We start from the raw sequence: 18,934 nt of genomic DNA, 5'->3' as shown, positions 1-18,934 counted from the left end.
CCAACATCTGGAAGTCATGCTTTGTCATATTTAGCTCTGGAATTTGTTAAAATGTGGGTTGGTCTTCAAAAGGCACCAGAACAGAATTGGCTTCACGTTGCATGAAAAGAGGACCGATGGAAATAACTTTAGCTCTCTAGTCATCACTTTGAAAGTCACCTACATTGAAACATAGTATGATGAGCTTAGACGACTTTACTTAGGATACTTTTTAGCCTTTTAACTGCAGACCTCTGAGGGGGGGGGGGGGGATGGAAATTGACAGACAAAACTATCCACTTGTATGTTAACTAGAAAACGTTTGCTCTTCTCCAAAGAGCTCCAAGAATAATAAATGCTGCTCTATCTGCAGAACAATCCCTCATATATTTGATACTCATGGTACAACTTGCTGGTAGCACTCCTGCATGTTTGGCTTTGATATAAATGCTAGAACCTTTAGCTGCTGGCATAGGTGTGTCTTTATTTATCATACTTACAGTGTCTCCATTGTGAGCAGACACACACAGACATGTCCATGTATGATCATGTAGAAACTTGCTCTCATGTTGACAGGCAGTGAAAATAACCAGTTGCTGACAATCTGGTCTGATCGGTACATGCTGACCTCAGTACTGAGGTAGTTTTTAGTTGAAAAACCCAAATATTAACATTGTCAGTGTATAATCTACCACAGATGTGTCAAACTCAGTGTCACTAAAGGCAACACTATGAAATGAGAATCAGAGAGTGAGTTAAAATGTGCACAGAAATTCCCTCTCTGGTGGAAAAGGTTTGTTGCACTGAACACTGAATAAATAAGGAAACCAATAACATAGGTTCAAAGGTCATTGTCATAAAATGCAGTCAAGGAGTTGCTAAATGAAAAGCTCCTGTTGATAACAGTTCAACAGGGACTACTGTGAGTTTTAGGATACTGACAGACATCAATGTTGCCATAACATGTAAATGTGTTAATCAGCTGAGAATCAATGACAGCTGCACAAAAGTATCCAAAGAATACATCAGTGAGCAAAATGTTTCTTGAGCTATAGGAAATGAGGCTCTTAAACCAAAGTAATCATTTCAAAGTATCCATTTAATTTTTTTGAGCATATATATGACTTGACTTGTAAAGAGTCTGGACTGCCCGGAAAGTTAATGATAGACAATTTGTCAGGGCGAATTAATGATGTCAGTGAATTAAATAATTCCAAAATTATCTGTGTATTTTTTTAAAGAGATACAGATAACAAATCCAAAAAATGACAAAGAAGTTCACACAGGGAATAGAAAGATCTTGTTAAAGATAACGTGAAATGGTTCATTTCCTCATTTCAAACATCTAATATGATCTGGTATTCTGTTCAGTTCAATTCATTTTTATTTATATAGCATCACAAGAACAGGTGCCTCAAGGTGTGTAAGGTAGAGACCCTACAATAATACAGAGAAACCCCAACAATCAGATGACCCCTTATGAGCAAGCACTTGGTGAAAGTGGAAAGAAAAACATGTTTTTAACAGGAAGAAACCTCCAGCAGATCCAGGCTCTGGGAGGGCTGCCCATTGCTGCAATCAATTAGGGTTGAGTGGAGGGAGAGCTGGTATCTTCTATCGTAAATAAAATAATTTTTTTATTGTTTATTTTTTTTAACAACTGTGAGCCAATTTGGGATTAGGATTATGGTTTAGAATGTCCAACATAAAAATGTCCTCAGCGAAGATCGACTAACGAAAAAACCACAGTGGTGAGAAATACCCGCCCTCTTACAAACACTACATTTTGTACCATGTTGGTTGAAAATTTTCATATTTTTTGAGGTTTTTAGCTCTCACGCATGACGTTTTACTTTCACATGTTGTCTCTGTAGATATTTCCTTTTGCCAGTATTTAATTTTTTCTCTGATAAAACAGAGTCCCCTGCATCTGGGGGAGTCTGCCTGTAGCTTTAATGAACAACCTTGTACATTAATGCCATCATTTCACCAACAGATGGAGCCAAAGACTCAAAACAGTTCATTGACCATTTATGTGAGGCTTTGACAGTAAAATGCAGACCTGCATTATATAACATTTACATTTGTAGAAATTGGAATGGGACGCAAGAAGCGAGCAACTGAAAGTAGCTAGAAGACCAGTGATTTCCAGATTCTACAGGTTTGTTCTCCCCATCTTCATCCAAAGCTCCAACTTTTTTCTGTAAAATTCAAAAACAAACCAAAAAGACAGGTGAACCACAGCCTTAAATAATGTGTATCATCAGAAAATCCTTTTAAAAATTTTGGAAAAGTAGCAAATGTTGTGACTCACAGAGCACAGGAGAACTTCGATTTAAAGCCCACAAGGCAATGCCAACAATGGCTGCGACGGCTCCAACACCAAATACAATACCAACAACTTTGCCAGCACCCATGCTGTCGTCACCTGCATGTAGAAGAAGGATAAACATAAAAGCTGACAATCTTTAAGCTGCTTTTAAGCTCAAACAATATTTCCATGACAGCTATTCACTTTCAAGCTATGAAAAATAATCATATTTACCTGATCCTGTGGACTCATATAGCACCTTCTTCTGATCTTCTGTTTCATTTACTATTAAATAACAGAGAAATGTAGTGAAAGATGTGGTAAATCCAAACATCAAACATAAGATTTTATTTCAACACATCAAATATCTAAATGAAGCTCATATATTCTGTTGCAAAAAAAAGCAATATGACAGGAAGTACAATTGTTAACCGTCTTTGTGCCACTGGTTATAATAAATAACTAATAATAAGAGTTTGAACTGCCATCATGATACAGGCCTTTGGCAAAATTCATGATCTGCATCAGCTCCTCTATATTTCACGTACTGAACAGAAGAGTGGTTGTATGTTCTGGGGTGGTTGAAGGCAGAACAGTTGTTGGCAGAGGAGTGGTGATTGGTCCTGAAAATATAATAAACAAATATGTAAAAATAAACAGTTACAGTAATCAATGAAGGAAATGCACATTTTTGGAGTTTACTCACTAATTTGAATGCTCACAATCACACAGCGTAGCTCAGAGTGATACTTGGCCGTACTGAGAAAAGAAATCCAAAACATAGTAATTAAAAAATGAAAAAGTACAACATATGTCCATAAAAATGGTGGTGCGAAAATGTTTAAACCATCTGACTTTAACTCTGCCTGGACTACGAAGCAGATGGGATGGTTTTCTTCATCTTCACTGTCAGATGGTGTCCAGGTCAGGATGAATTCTCCATGTGATACAACATGTTTCACAACGCTGTGTGGTCCACTGAACAAAAGCTTTGAGACCCTTACAAAAATACACAAGATAGAGGTTTGGCATGTACGGGGTAAATCAGAGTGCAAACATCAGAATTTATTGCAGACTGTTTCATCACCATTCTTTTTATTGTATCTTTTTACAAAAAGAAATACATCTTAAACAATATGTTTAAAGAGGAAACGAGCAAGCAAAGACAGCTCTCTATCAATGCCTCTGCTAAATAATTTTCCCAGTCCTGCATCTGATTTTTTCAAACACATCTATTTATTTATTTTTGACCTGCAATTCAAAACATTCTAGATTGCAAACAAAAATCAAATAAAAATGTCTTGCACTGTCAAGGCCATCATGTAGGACATCTATGTAGCAATGCAACATAGGTGACATTGCATGGGTAGTGTAGGGTGATCCAGATCAAGTTATATTCCAACTTGGTTACTTGCCCTTTCTTGGGTAAATTAAATGTATATTTGGTAACCTAGATGGACATCAAAATTGGCCTTCCCATGACTCACTGTGAGGTTGTAGAACCACTTGGATTTTGTCCCAGCTAATGAGCAAAGATCGGGTTATGTGGCTGATACTGACATTATTGCATGTGGCCAACCAATAATGACCTAAAGTTTGTCAGAGTTCAGTGTCCCTCCAGATTTTGGGAAATTGGGTTTTTCACCCCAACCTACTCCCACTCTTGTTGTCATAACATCAAAACTAAGAGTAGTAATTTGATTAAACTCATGTATTATATGGTTTAATAATTATTCTATTTAGTAAAAGTGTAGTAGTGAATCAAGACAAATGTTCATGAATGAATTTTTTCTTAAAGTTATGTGTTTTTCATATAGTTTTTATATACACAAGTTTTTGAAAAGAAATGTATATCCTAAACAAGCAAGGAATCATATATGGCAGCGTTACTGATTTTGATTTGTGCAATGAAAATGAAAAACACTGAAAAGAGTCACAAACGTTTAAAAAAAAAAAAGGTTCTATATTATGCTCACACACATTCTAGGAGAAAGTTTGAAACAAAAATATTCTTTACATATGCCAGTGTTTTGTGTCTTTCTCTTTAACTCACATGGTGTTGGTTGCCTCTGCCATAATGGTAATATTCAATGTTTCATTAATATAGGCCAACAGCTGAGCCCCACTGACGGGGGTTGGAGGCAGAAACTTGGGCAGGTAGGCTCCCTCTGAACAGGATGGCACAGGCGGGTCCACTGGAACAAAACAAAAAGGTGGCATATTAATTCAAGATCATATCAGTTAGTGACTTAATTTGGCAAGCTAGGATTTAAAATGAGATATGATTTTGAAAGTTATTTCAACAACAAAAATATAGCCAAGTAGCTGTAAATGTAGCTGTAGGTGCTTCAAATGTAACAATGTTGTAACTTTGTGTGGGTCATGTATTGCTGTGTTAGCTGGTTATTGTGCCCCCAAATGCAAAGCAATTGAGTCAAGAGTCATAAGTAGTACAGAAATGCAAATCCAAGACCTACACAGAAAGTATTTAATTACTCTTCTGATGTCAGATGATTGCAGAAGAATGAGATGATCCACAGATGTAGACAACTGCATCTGTAGGAGTTTTCATCCAGGACTCTGAAGGACTGTGAAATAGTTAAGAGGTTAAAAGTTAACGACCTACCTATTAGACCAAATCTGATTGGTATTTTGCTGAGAGCATCACTGGGAGTCCTTGTTGTCTCCACATCATCACTTTGATGGAGAAAGATGGTCTGCTTGGGAAAGTCCTCCATCTCCAGCTGTATTGCATATGCACCTTCATCACTCCTACTCGCAGAATGAAAGGTCAGTTTGCAAGACTACAGGAGAAGGAAACACAGAGAGAAACCAGTTACATGTTTATATAGCTGAATTTGTGTTTTATAAGAAGAAGCTATTTTGAAATAGCTTTTTAGGACATCTTTGAAATTGTCAGAAATTGGAAGGTGGCATGACCATGAGGCAAAACACAATAAAGTGTGTTCTAACCCACTGAGGTTTCAGCAATGACCCCAAATCTATATTTGGGGGTGTAACCTTTGGGTGTATGAGAGTTATTACTGTATTTTATTGTGATGTTATTCATTATTTATTAGATTAAATAATAACCTCAGAAGAATAATAACGTCTTAACTTTGTGACACTTAGCTTGAGACAGATGAAAATGCTTTTAACTTACTGGTGTGATGGTAAGAAGAGATGGTGGTGTACAAGGATTACACTCATCTGCTGCTGTGTCTCCATATCTGCATTGAACCTCGTCTCCATCAGGATCAAAGGCCAACAGGCTGAATTCTCTCTTACAGTTTGAAGGAACTCTGGCACAGAGATATCACAGGTCAAAAATTCTCGCCTAAAAGGTAGAACTGTCTTGTGGTTTTAATAAGTGCAAAGACAATATATTTCTCTCTAGCTCTAAAGATTTTGTATATCCAAAATCACTTTTGTTTATTAAACTTTACTTCATTAGCTACATAGCTACCTATCTATGGCTAGGGATAAGCACTTTTATGTAATGTTTGCCTGTTTGAAACACACAAAGCTTTTAAAAGTAATGTAAGAAGTAATGTATTTTTATTAAAAATAATGTGTATTGGTACTTAACTCCTTGCCAGTGAATGTAATTCAGCACACTACTTGTTACACTTGTTTTGTTGCTCTGCAAAATGTTCTGAAATGCATTTTCAACTGATTACCATACTAAAGGCTACAGTCCCAAACAATAACACAAATCCCTACCCTAGAAGGAAACGCACGGGATCTTTTCTTCAGTTCCTAATTATGAACATAAAACCAACAGCACAAAGGAAAGATGAAAAACCAGGACCCAGATCCCCAAAGTGATTCTACTTTAGAAACATAAAAAGGTACAAACAGAGGGCACAGCCTGACTGCTCATCACTGTCTTGGTGAACTGTTGATCAGGCTCTACTATGCTGGGGTCAGCATACACTGAGATTTAACCCTTTAAGACCTACCATAGAACCAAGTCCGCCAGAGCTTATATTATATTTTTACATGCTTGGAGCATTTTGGGAGCATTCAAGTTGCCATCAAACAACCATATAGCCCAGATTTATATATGTATCATAAAGTGCATAGTATTACATAAATTGCAAAAGCAATAAACTACAAAAAATTGAATCGTTTTTGATTTTTAACGTAGTTAGAGAAATTTAAGGCGTACCCTCAAAACTGTAATACAAAAAAGTTGCACAAAAGGTTCCCACCACAGAAATTTTGAGTGTCTTCAGTTTTATTTTGAAATACACATTTTTTACACTGGGAAAAACGAAATAAATATATACTGCAAATTGCAAAAAAAGCATATGCATCAAAATAAACTATTTCCAGCAGTGCAATATGAGTCCTAAGCATCCCAGAAACGACACAGAAAGTCATAAAGTCAAAGATAACTTTTAAAAAGACCAGTATAGGCCCTGAGGCCCTGATCGCAAAAAAGACTACATTTCCGCGAAAATGACGTCACTTCCGGTTTCGGGCAGGTAATGGCGGAAATGCAAAAGTTCGCGCTGACGTCTATTCCAACGTAGGAAGTGTTATGGACAGCTGATCGGATCGGTAAAGCGTGTTTCTGGAATATTATGTTTTTGTTCCTGCAAGCGCTTTTTATGCAGTTTTTGCAAAGCTTTATGTGGAAGGAAACCGTGACCTAGGACAAGCTGATGGCATAAGATGTAAGTACAACTCCTCCGGTTTCATATGCAAAAAAAATTTTTGCGCTAGCTTACGTGGTTGCAGTGCTACTGGGATTTAAAAATAGTTACGCATAACAGAGCGTTCCGCTCCGATCGGCTCTAAAGGGTTAATATCACTCTGGGTTGTTGGCAAGCTTAGCATTAGCATGCTGTCTGTACAGATGATTGCAAAGAGCCAAATTTCTCTTAGCAGTACAATAAAGTTTCTGTCCTAGTTTCCATTTTACCATCACACACATCTTTCATGTAATAAAAGTAATGCCCAAAAACTCAACTCAAAAACTCTATGGCTGTAACATTGCACTGCTCTACCACTGTCTTCCTGCTGCACACCAACTAAAAATGGTTGACTGTGGCAGATAGAAAAAAAAAAATCTTTCTTTTACGTTTTTCTTTCTATCTGGCACACAGATAACTGAAGAACCTTTGTAACACAATAACAACATAATAGTAACTAATGTAATTATTCAATTTGGTACAATAACACACTGCATTACCATGTTGCTAAAAAACAACCAACACTGGCAAAAATTAAATTAAATCCTAGCCCTAAACAGACTAATGGTGTCCTGGTTATTATCATGATTCTATGTAAAGAAAAAACATCTAATTTTTCAGGAACCCATATTTCAGTTACATGTTTTAGGACACAGGTGTTGAACTCCAGGCCTCGAGGGCCGGTGTCCTGCAGGTTTTAGATGTGTCCTTGATCCAACACAGCTGATTTAAATGGCTAAATTACCTCCTCAACATGTCTTTAAGTTCTCCAGAGGCCTGGTAATGAACTAATCATTCGATTCAGGTTTGTTGACCCAGGGTGAGGTCTAAAACCTGCAGGACACCAGCCCTCGAGGCCTGGAGTTCGACACCCGTTTTAGGATATATATTACATGATAATTCATTCTTTTCATATGCCATGAAGTATTGAATTTATTTTTGATTTGCAAATAAGATATATGATGAATGTTTGGTGCTTTCCTCTAATGATGGTTTGCAAATACTAAAAAAAACTAGCCACAACAAAGTTAATAGCTTTACCTCAGAGCTGGCAGGATGGTGGTCTGAGGTGATTTGTTGGGTTGAGCTGTGTCAGATCGAGTCCTCAGGTCCACCTGAGTTATAGCTTTCCAGTTACCAATACCATTTTTGTTGTTAATCCAGTCACCACCAGCCAAACTACGGATTTGAATTGAAGGTTGTAAGGTCCATAGTACACACATTAATATACTAATTTGTACATGAATCCAAGTAATGTATAAGCACAAGACATTTCTAAGATATGGGAAAGACCATTTTTACAGATCAGGAGGCCCCCAAAGCCTGGAGATTTTAAACAATTAGGGACGTTTAACCTCTTAACCATAGGTGTTATTTCGATAAAATTCCTTTCACCACAGCAGAAAAAACATACACTTAAGGTTTTTTCTTCCAGAGGGGACAGTTGTTGTCAAAACTCTGTAATTCTTATTGTGAGTAACCGATGTACAGTGTACTATGTTTTTGTCAAGTGATACATACAAGTTTGACCAGTGAGTGAATGCAATCAGGTCAGTGGCATTTTGTTGAATCTGCTGTTTCAGCTGACGTGTTACTGACCGTAGCTGAAACAGAGAGTTGCTGGAAACCTCCCGAGTCATGACTCCTTCCCTCTGACACCACTCTCGGTCCTCTTCATCCACGATGTTCAGCTCCACACTCTCACTACCACAGTCACCGCTGGCACAGCTCCACTTGTCTTCATCTGTGCATGAGCGAAAGCTCAACTTGTAGTCAAAGACCACCTGTGATATTGTAAAAAAAAAAAAAAAAAAGAAAGAAAGAAAGAAAAGATGATGCTCTTGTTATATGATTTTATAATATTATAACAAGATTGTTGCAACTTAAAAAATTAATAGACAGTACTGTGTTGTCCACTGGGTAGCTAATACCCTGATTATGTTGTAATAACAAATTGGAAACCACACAGCTTCATGATCACCCTCTGATCATGGAATTCATGGCACTTCACACAATAAAACCATTGCATACTAACACATGTGAAAAGTTACATTAGACTTACATATATTACACAACAATGATACCAGTGTATTTTTCCAATTCACAGCTTTAAGCAGACTGGACCATTTTGTGGTAAGAACAACAAAGAAGAACTGAATGCAAGATAAATCCTGGGCTTTACCTAAGCTGTCAAATTTATCCAGAGAGCAGCTGTCCCATCTTGCAATGCTTGCACAATTCCCAACAATTTCTAATAGAAAGGTTACATAAAAAAGTAGAAAATATATGCAGATTCTTCTTCAGCTACCACACTGAGACGGCTCTGTAAAATCTGGAATTACTTGCCCTCTTTGTATATAAGTTCGCACATTGCCAGTAGTTCACCCACAGATTTTGACACTCCCATGTGTGATTGATTTACACTCACGACATCACGTTAATTCCCCCCATTTCGTAAATCAAACAAAGCTGAGCACTTTTTCACTTTTTTTTACAAATACAAATTTTGTAAAAGAACACATTATAACAGCAATCAATATTTTTGCACTGTGCCCTTACCCTTAGAGATCCATCATCCGTGCTTTCTTTAGGGGTAAAGGTCATCACTGTCCCAAAGTAATGGGATGCCTGAGAACCAGAAAGCACCAGGAGAAGAAGAAGCAAGCCTGTGGTCATTATGTCCTCAGTTTAACTGCTGCTTTATACAGTCAGATACTCGATACAGTACAAAAACGGACTCAGCTCGAGTATGCATCTGAAATGAAACGAGCACAACGGCTAAAAACAGGATTGTTTCACTGCTCCTCCTTCTTTATTCCCCTCCCTTTAAAACATCATTTATGTCCCACTCAGTAGAGGAGACACAGTGAGACTTCTGGTTGGGTTTTACATCATCACTCATAGATACAAGCAGAGATTTGTCTCATGATCCTATTTAATTCAAGTAAGTTGTAGCAACACTGGTTAGACGTTTTTCATGGTTTGGTCTCTCACAGCTTTATCATTACTACTTGATTTCATCAGTACTCCTGCAAAAGAGAAAAAAGTTGAAGGTAGCTCAAAACAAAACTTCACACTATGGACTGCAATACTGTTACAGAACTCGTGCAGCCTGGGCTGACTAACTGTTAGAGATCAGCTTGTGCTTTGCTTAGTTTAATCAGACATGGACTAAAGACGAGATTACAAATGTATTATGTGGAAGGCTGTTTTCTATCTTAATACCAACAGTGAAAATGTACAGAAAACAGTAAATTGCTGACCTTATTATTAGGGAAAATAAAATCTGTATTTCAGTTTATTAAAACAGTATTTCTTAAAAAAGCAAGAAGTATGGTTCTGAATAACAAAAGTGATGGAGGGAGCATAAATGTGCTCTGTGAATATGAAAAGACAAATGTGTAAGATGTAAAAATAAATAAATAGCATATGAAAGAAGATTGCTTGTTTATGTTCATGCCTTTCTAAATTTATACTTGACTGTTATGTATTAATGGAAAACGCCTTCTTAAAATAGTGTGATGCTAATATAAGAAATTCCTTCAACTGCCTCTATACCAATAAAATAAAAGTAATAATGTTTTAGCAGAATAAGAAACATATAATTTTCATTGCGTTGATTTGCCCTGAGGAGCATGTGAATGTAATAACTGCCACCACATTACAGACATTGCTGAATGGAGCACTTCAGGAAAAGAACTCACCAGTTTTTGAGTGACAATAACAATGTGGTTATCTTCAGAGATGTCCAAGTCTAATTTACTGTACTCTCCCATGTAGGACAACAACCTGCTGATAAACCTTTCAGACGTTATAAACCTACTTGATTTTAACGTTTGAAAAGCTTTCATTTACCTGTGCAAATAATGGCTACTCTTTTTCCTTTGGTCAAATATAAGACAGCTATGTTGTCAAAATGTCTTAGTTATACATAATTTCTTTATAACTGCCCCATTTTGGTAAAGGCTAAGCCAAGTCACTGGGGGCAGATATATAAGTTCTGACAATAGTTTGTTTTTATTAGTTGAAATAAACTATATTGACCTTTAGCTCAAGAACAGTGTGTGGAGAGCTTAAATGAATGGGTATCTGTGGCTGGATCCAAGCCTTACATCACCAAGCACAATGCAAAGTGCTTCTTGTTCCAACATGACTGCGCTCCTACACACAAAGCAAGGTCTATAAAGACTTGGATAGGTAAGCTGGGTGTGGAACAATTTGACTGGCATGCACAGAGTCCTGACCACAACCTGACAGAACACATAGTTGGGATGAATTAAATCAGAGACTGCAAACCAGGACTTCTTGTCCAACATCAGTGTCTGACCTCACAAATGTGCTTCTGGAAGAATCATCAGAAACTCCCATAAACGCTTTTAAACCTCGTGGGAAAGGCTTCCCAGAAGAGTTGCTGTGATAGCTGCAAAGGGTGGGCCGACACCCCATGGATTAAATATGTGATATTACTCAAGTTCATACGTGTGTGAAGGCAGATGAAAGAATACTTCTGTTAATATAGTGTATTTTACAGTATTTTATAATAGTATTTTTTTTTTTTTTTTTACTAATTTTGTCTTTGGCATTTTGTGGTATTTCACCCTTGATTGTGTATAGAGGTCATTCTTACAGTTCATCTTTGGCATTGTCCTAATTTTAAACTGAAAATGTCAAAACCTGTAATTAGAAAGAGACATGAGTCACTATAGGCATATCCAGACATGGACTTTGTCTAGTTTGGTTTTGATGTTGATCTGTCTTTGTTTATGAAACACAGAAAATACAAAACCATTAAATAATAAAAGAGATTTCAGAGAGTGGTCAAGCATAGAGACACAGATTTAGTGTACAATACAATAGTGTAAACTAAATAAATAAATAAATAAAAAGGATTAGTCTATGGTTAAACAAAGGAAATGACACAGAATTACTGAAAAGCATGAAACCACAAAATGTGTCCTTGACTGTGTTGATCTTACACTGACACACCCTTGGAGTTAAACTACTTAAACTACTGGCTTTGAATTTGGGTAAATCCTATAAACTCAGCTTCTTTTGGTTTTCCCATCTGAGCAGTCAGTTATTAAAAGAAAGGTTGTGAAACAAACAGTGTTGGGAAGGTTACTTTTAAAATGTATTCCACTACAGATTACAGAATACATGGCCCAAAATGACATTTGTAACGTATTCAGAGAAGTTACACAATGTGAGTAATTTATTCTGAATTCTTTGGATTACTTGATATATTGTCATGCTTTTTACAAATATATGAATGTACTATTTTTTCCTCTTTTTTCTCTATATCAGGGGCGATTCTAGGATCAGAGCTTTGGGGGTGCTGAGCACCCAGAGAGCTGCCCATCCAGCCAAGATACACTTTACTCGTCACAATGAGACGTCTTCCCCGTCTCTGTCAGTCCCTGCATCCTTAAATGTCTCCAGTTGTCCCGAGTTCCCTCTGACTGCCTCCTTGGTGCATTTAAACCCCTGTTCCTCCCTGTCCTCATCGTCTGTTGTCTTCATCTCCATTATCACTCATCATAATTTTACCATCTCTGTGCAAGTCTGCAAATTTCTTTATTAAATCATAAGATTCTTAAATTCATCAAGTCTCTCTGTGCCTGGGTCCTCGTCACAAAACATGACATCACTGTTTTGTGCATTTTAACACAATTTAATCCCCACATTTGTGAAAGAAAAGAAAAACACTTTTGTCTGTAATAAAACCATCAAATCTGATAAAGGTTATTTAAATGCTGCTAAAGAAGAAGGGATTGGAATAAAAAAATCCTAACCTTAATTACTGGGGGAGAATAATGAATGATGCTCATAGTGAGTAAAAAATAAACTGAGTGCATTTTTTGGACAGAGGATCACTTTTAATGTGTATGTATAATATAATACGGATACATAAAAAACACTCCTGAAACAGAATAAATTATTACGAATAAATTATTACAAAATATTTAAAAAAATATATAAAAATGGAGGCAAGTTTGCCTGTGGTAGAATGTATACAATGCATGAAAAAATCTTTATTGCAGATACTAATTTTTTGTTAAATTCATAAGATTTATGACTTTCATTCTTTCATAGTGGTACTTAGGAAAGCTTGACATTTTTTATCAGGTGGTACACACTGTAAAAGGTTTGAGAAACACTGATAAGGTAAGTGTATGTGTGCTTTTGGAAAACATTTAAAGCTGCAGTACAGAATCATCAAAACAAGCTTAAAACATTTTTAGAATATAAACAGAGCATCTGCTTCTCTTTACAGCTCCTCACGTATGTACTGCGGCAGTCATACAGACAACTGGATGGTCCAAATGTTGTCCTACCTATTACTGGCTGAGGTTTTAGTAGAGTTGTGGCTGAACCACATAAAAATATATAATTAATTTTAATCTCCCCAATCAATGATAATGTTATGTTGGAATGTTGTTAAAGAGAGTCAAAATGTTTCAAACCAGTTTGTTTAGCAGATTCTGTATAGCAGCTTTAATATAGGGAGAACACAAGTTCCTGATTGTACGAGTAAAATTTGTTGTTTTTCCTCTTTGTCAGTTTAACAGTTTCTGTTGTGCCTGTTAGTATTCCCTGTTTGTTTTCTTACCTGGTTCTTCCTGACCTTGTACTTTCTCGTCACGTTCCCCTCTTTCCTCTCTCCCTCTTTGGACTGACAATCATACACAAATAGACTGTATTCAATTAGATGAAAAATTACATTAATATGAAAAAAATACTATTAAGATCACTAATAAAAAACACATTTTCAACACTGCAGGTTACCTGGTGTAATGCTTTTCAGCTAAAAAGAAACATGGTCTGACTCCTACCTAACTATATAAAGAGTAACTGAAGGACAAATGCAGCTAATATGTCCTGTTTTAAGCCAGGCACTCACACCTCCTCTCCACTGCGTCTCAGCCACCATCGCTCTGGCAGAAAGGGCGCTAGAGCCAGAGCAGGGGAGAGGCGAGCTGGAACAAACCATTTTTGGAGGGGGGAGGGGTTATCTATACTTTTGTTGTTAAAATGTTATGTCTCAACCAAGTACTGTATGCTTTTTATATTTTTAGTAGTGTGTCACACAAACAGCAAATATTGTCAAAAAAGTAAGAAATCTTTGGGGGTGCTTAAGCACCCCCAAAAATGGGCTAAAGTCGCCCCTGCTCTATATAGCATTATTATCACTTAGATCTTGTACTTTCAAACTTCAGATTTGATGTTTTGGATCTGATTTCAACACTTCATCATTTTCTTTGAAAATTTGTAAAATTTGTGAAATAACGGGATAACAGAAGGTATACAGAAAGACAAAAAGAGAATAATGTAGCAGTTATCACAAGCACAAATAATGGAACAAATGACATTGATATTGTATCATGTAAAAGATTTAAAAAAAAATGTTTATAAACCGTTTGTTATGAATTAGCCTAATTTTCACATTTGTCACATTTTCACAAAGGTTGGAAGTATTTACAATAAATGTTGCAATTCATTATTCACATTATGAATAACTGGTGTTTTGTAATGGTAAACAATGGTTTCAAGCATCTTCTTTTGTACCATATATTATCAGTTCAAAGTTCAACAAAAGCTGCATTCTTTATGGCAGAGGAAAGATACATATAAGAACACAACTATAAAACAAACAACAAGGCTCTACCTAATAGTTATTATAGTTTTTTACTTAAGAAAAACATCTTGATGCATTCTCAATCATTCAGGTAAGTAAATCTCCAAAAGTTGATTCTGTTCATCTGGACGTAGCATTTTGTGGGAGAAACTTTTCGTCACTCATCCAAGTGACTTCTTCAGTCTCAGCTGACTGCAGGTTTCCCCAATCTTATAAACAGTACCTTTGCATAATGACTGAAACCAGCCCACTGAAGGAACAATGGGCAGGGAGGTCAGTTCCTTCATCATAATTATGCAAATTCTCATGACCATTGATCCACAACCACTGATCAATTGATCAGTGGTTGTGGATCAACAATCACTGATCTTAAGTTGGCTTGTTCTTAAAAGGCACCAACACAGAGTTTACTTTACACTGGAAGAATGTCATTGCCTGCCAAGGTTAACTGTCCTGTTGAAAATTAAAACCCCAAAACCTTTTATACTTTTTTTTATACTTTGTAGTACCCTATTAGAGCACTTCGCTCTCGCTCTGCAGGCCTACTTGTTGTTCCTAGAGTATTTAAAAGTAGAATGGGAGGGAGAGCCTTCAGTTTTCAGGCCCCTCTTCTGTGGAACCAGCTTCCAGTTTGGATTCGGGAGACAGACACTATCTCTACTTTTAAGATTAGGCTTAAAACTTTCCTTTTTGCTAAAGCATATAGTTAGGGCTGGACCAGGTAACCCTGAATCCTCCCTTAGTTATGCTGCAATAGACGTAGGCTGCCGGGGGATTCCCATGATGCATTGAGTTTTTCCTTTCCAGTCAACTTTCTCACTCACTATGTGTTAACAGACCTCTCTGCATTGAATCATATCTGTTATTAACCTCTGTCTCTCTTCCACAGCATGTCTTTTATCCTGTCTTCCTTATCTCACCCCAACCAATCACAGCAGATGGCCGCCCCTCCCTGAGCCTGGCTCTGCCGGAGGTTTCTTCCTGTTAAAAGGGAGTTTTTCCTTCCCACTGTTGCCAAAGTGCTTGCTCATAGGGGGTCATATGATTGTTGGGTTTTTCTCTGTATCTATTGTTGTACGATCTACTGTACTATATAAAGCACCTTGAGGCAACTGTTGTTTTGATCTGGTGCTATATAAATAAAATTGAATTGAATTGAATTGAAATTTGTAGCCTTTTACCTACAGATCTCTCATAGGGGTTTAATCTCTAAATGTTTAAACTTTTTTCTAGTTTAAACATAGTTAATTAGCTTAGTCTGTCATGGATTACTCTGCCAAAAAGAGCATGAAGAATAAAATGCTGCTCTGTTTGCAGAAAAAATTGCTCATATTTTTTATACTGGTATTAACATTTGCATGACTGTGTGTTAGACTGCAGTTTAACTGTCACAACTTTTACCTGCTGGAATAGGTGTGTCCTTGTTTGCTCTCAATGTCTCCATTGTACGCTGCCATATACAAACATGTCTGTGGCACAACTGCCATCATATTAATTTTGTATGTTTGCCACATGATCAGCATTATTACTGGACAGGTTTTAATATGGGAAACATGGTGTCAACTTACTTCCACTAAAGGCCACCTTGTGAAACGACAAACAAATCATGTGGCAAACATACAAAATTAATATACATATAAGAATATATTTCCTTGTACATTTTGATCAGTACATGTAATATCTTTCCAATTACACTGCTAAAAGATTTCTGCCATACACTCAAATTACAACCACCTGTTTCACAATCTTTGATATCATAACTTCTGGCACTAAGGGGCATTAACTTAATGCCAGCTGCCATTGCCATGATTCTGGGTTTTTTGACTCTCAGTTTCTGCTTGATATTCTATGCTTGACGTGTTTTGTTTTAGTTTTTCATTTTTGATTTGGTATTCATAGTAGTTCTCAAGGTTTTCTTGTGCTCCTATGTTCCCTGTGTGTAATCTGTGCATGCTAGGTGTCCTGTGTCAGTCTTGTCTTTATGTTTACCTCAGTCATCTTGTTACCCCTGTTAACCTATTATAATGTTTGTTTTGTATGGAACGCCAGGACTGGCATAATGAATTAATTAAATACACCATTAAATAATTAATTAAATGTGGCAATAATTAATTAAATTAATATTTGTGACACATTTAATTAATTCATTATTGATAAATTTAATTAATTATTTAATGGTGTATTTAATTAATTCACTATGCCAGTCCTGGTGTTCCATAGAGTTATACATTATTATATGCATATTACTGTAATTTCCATCTATTATATTCACCACCATCAAGAAATCAGAAGCAAAGAGAGACCACACCATAGCACATGTTTAAAAAAGGAAAGTTTATTGATCAAAATGATTTATTAAACATAGATAGACATATATAGACACATATCACCCCCCAAAAAATGGTGGCCCAATGTCAGACAGAATTGTGAACTTATAATAAGTCATAATAAAGCAGTTCATTTTAATTTGTAGATTCAAGATGCTTTTCATATTTTTGGCCACCAGATGTCACCAAAGAGGACTGTGTTGAAAAGCTTCAAGTAATAAACCGTTTTTCAATACAGACTTCAGTGCTTCAGAAAGGTTTATTTGGCCATCACTAATCAATGGTCCCACCCACGCAGTCATCCTGTCTGTGTCTATTGCTCAGAGCTGTGAAACAGCCTAGATGCATGGCCACCTTGGTTGTGGAAAATTTGGACATAAAATGCAGACACTACACAGGTTTACATAAACAAAACACAAACCTTTATTTGCATAAGGCAGCATGTCCAGGTGGTGAATTAAAACATGAAACTTATGAGAAGAACACTCAGGCAGACAAACTGTACAGCATGAGAAAGAACAAAGGAAAACTGAGGGCTTAAATACACAAGAGGGAATCAATAAACATGGCATAGGTGTTAGGATGCCTGGGTCGTTGACCCAGGGTTTTGAGTTTATTATATTATTATCATTTCTAGTCTTTGGTTTCTAAGAGTTCTGACTTATGGTTTATGTCTCTCTGTATTCCTTAGTTGCTGTCTCCCCTGTCTGCTATATCCCCGTGTCCAGTCAGTGTCTGTGTCTGCCCTGGTCCCACGTCTCTGTTCCCTCTGTTGTAGTGCATGCCAGTGAGTCTGTGTCTGTAAGTTCAGTCTGTGTTATGTTTCCTGTTTTATTTTGAAGGTTCATGTCTTATGTATCTGGTTTTGCTTCCCCTGTTTCGTAAGGCCTGATTTGCCCCAGCTGTGTTTCCCTCCTGTTGCCCATTCCCTGATTGCTCCCTCTATGTATTTAAGCCCTGTGTTTCAGTTTGTCTGTGTTGTGATCTACCCTTATCTTGCTGTGTGTTCTGTCTGCGTACGGTTATTTTGTATTCTCAGTTTTGTTACCCTTTTGAGTTCACATTCCGTCTCCGAGTGTCTGCATATTGGGTCCTCCTACTACCATTCCTGCCTGGACACAGCCTTCACATAACAATAGGTCAGGGGTAGGCAACCTTTCTGATGGCGAGTGCCATTTAAAATTTCCTCAGAAGTCAGTGTGCCATATGATTGCATTAGCAATAAATTTAATAACGCTCTATATGAACAGTTACACAATATAGAGAACCACTTTATAGAATTATATTTGTTTGCAGATGTTGGCAGCTATCAGCGAATAGTTATCAGCTATTTTGAAACAAAAAAATACACTTTTTATCCATAACAAGAACTCATAACAGCAAATGAACTGTGCAACAGAAAATACAAATACTATTTATGGTCTCCTCACAAGAATGATAAGAAAAATAATGGTAAGTACGAGCAGCTGATTGGCTCTTAAATCCACATGTGAGCAAATCATCATAGCTGCTAAAAGATCATTAAAAAAATATATAAAAGTATGAATATTGCTTCAAACCCGTACAAAGCCGCGTCATATAACGTGCGGAGGGCGGTGAAAGAGGCGAAGCAGCGCTACGGGAGGAAACTAGAGTCACAACTCCAACAGAGTGACTCTAGGAGCCTGTGGCGGGGACTAAGGACAATAACGGACTATAAAGCACCAACAACCGGTATGACGAACGCGGCCGTGACTCTGGCAGACGAGCTGAACACTTTCTATGCTCGCTTCGAGGCTGCAGCTAAGGACTCCAACGATGCTAGTGTTAGTGGCGCTAACGGCTGCAGACAGGAAGATACTGCCAGCACCGGAAACGTGCTCGTCATCTCCGAGCATGAAGGAGAGCCTTCAAGAGAGTGAACACCAGGAAAGCAGCAGGCCCAGACGGCATCCCAGGTCGTATCCTAAGAGACTGCGCATACCAGCTAGCTCCTGTGTTC

The 18,934-nt window shown here is 37.2% G+C and overlaps 1 protein-coding gene across 2 annotated transcripts; it reads right to left on the bottom strand.

The window, feature by feature from the left end:
- Positions 1 to 1,090: 1,090 nt before the first annotated feature.
- Positions 1,091 to 9,789, bottom strand: LOC120746875. Of its 2 annotated transcripts, none has more exons than XM_040052384.1 (12): positions 9,550 to 9,789; positions 8,590 to 8,774; positions 8,032 to 8,169; positions 5,454 to 5,592; positions 4,917 to 5,094; positions 4,344 to 4,485; positions 3,146 to 3,289; positions 2,997 to 3,049; positions 2,839 to 2,913; positions 2,525 to 2,575; positions 2,294 to 2,407; positions 1,091 to 2,180 (listed from the first exon to the last, which is right to left on the bottom strand). In XM_040052384.1, coding segments are annotated over exons 1-12 (1,338 nt in total). In that variant the 5' UTR covers positions 9,667 to 9,789; the 3' UTR covers positions 1,091 to 2,178. The 2 variants fall into 2 exon arrangements, with proteins under 2 accessions (XP_039908318.1, XP_039908319.1); XM_040052385.1 differs by lacking the exon at positions 9,550 to 9,789 and adding an exon at positions 9,173 to 9,480.
- Positions 9,790 to 18,934: the final 9,145 nt, after the last annotated feature.

Source organism: Simochromis diagramma, unplaced genomic scaffold (assembly GCF_900408965.1).
Source record: "Simochromis diagramma unplaced genomic scaffold, fSimDia1.1 OVJJ01000365.1, whole genome shotgun sequence".
In the NCBI taxonomy this organism is placed as follows: domain Eukaryota; kingdom Metazoa; phylum Chordata; class Actinopteri; order Cichliformes; family Cichlidae; genus Simochromis; species Simochromis diagramma.
This window is presented reverse-complemented; position numbering and strand designations above follow the sequence as displayed.

Bases quoted from the DNA above. Each gene is read 5' to 3' on its own strand.
- LOC120746875 (XM_040052384.1), bottom strand. From the start codon at position 9,666: ATGACCACAGGCTTGCTTCTTCTTCTCCTGGTGCTTTCTGGTTCTCAG. The intron at 5,593-8,031 runs GTAAAGCTATTA...TCTCTGTGCCAG, and splicing joins ACCATCCTGCCAGCTCTGAG to AGTTCCTTCAAACTGTAAGA. The intron at 2,914-2,996 runs GTGAGTAAACTC...TTATATTTTCAG, and splicing joins GATTGTGAGCATTCAAATTA to GACCAATCACCACTCCTCTG.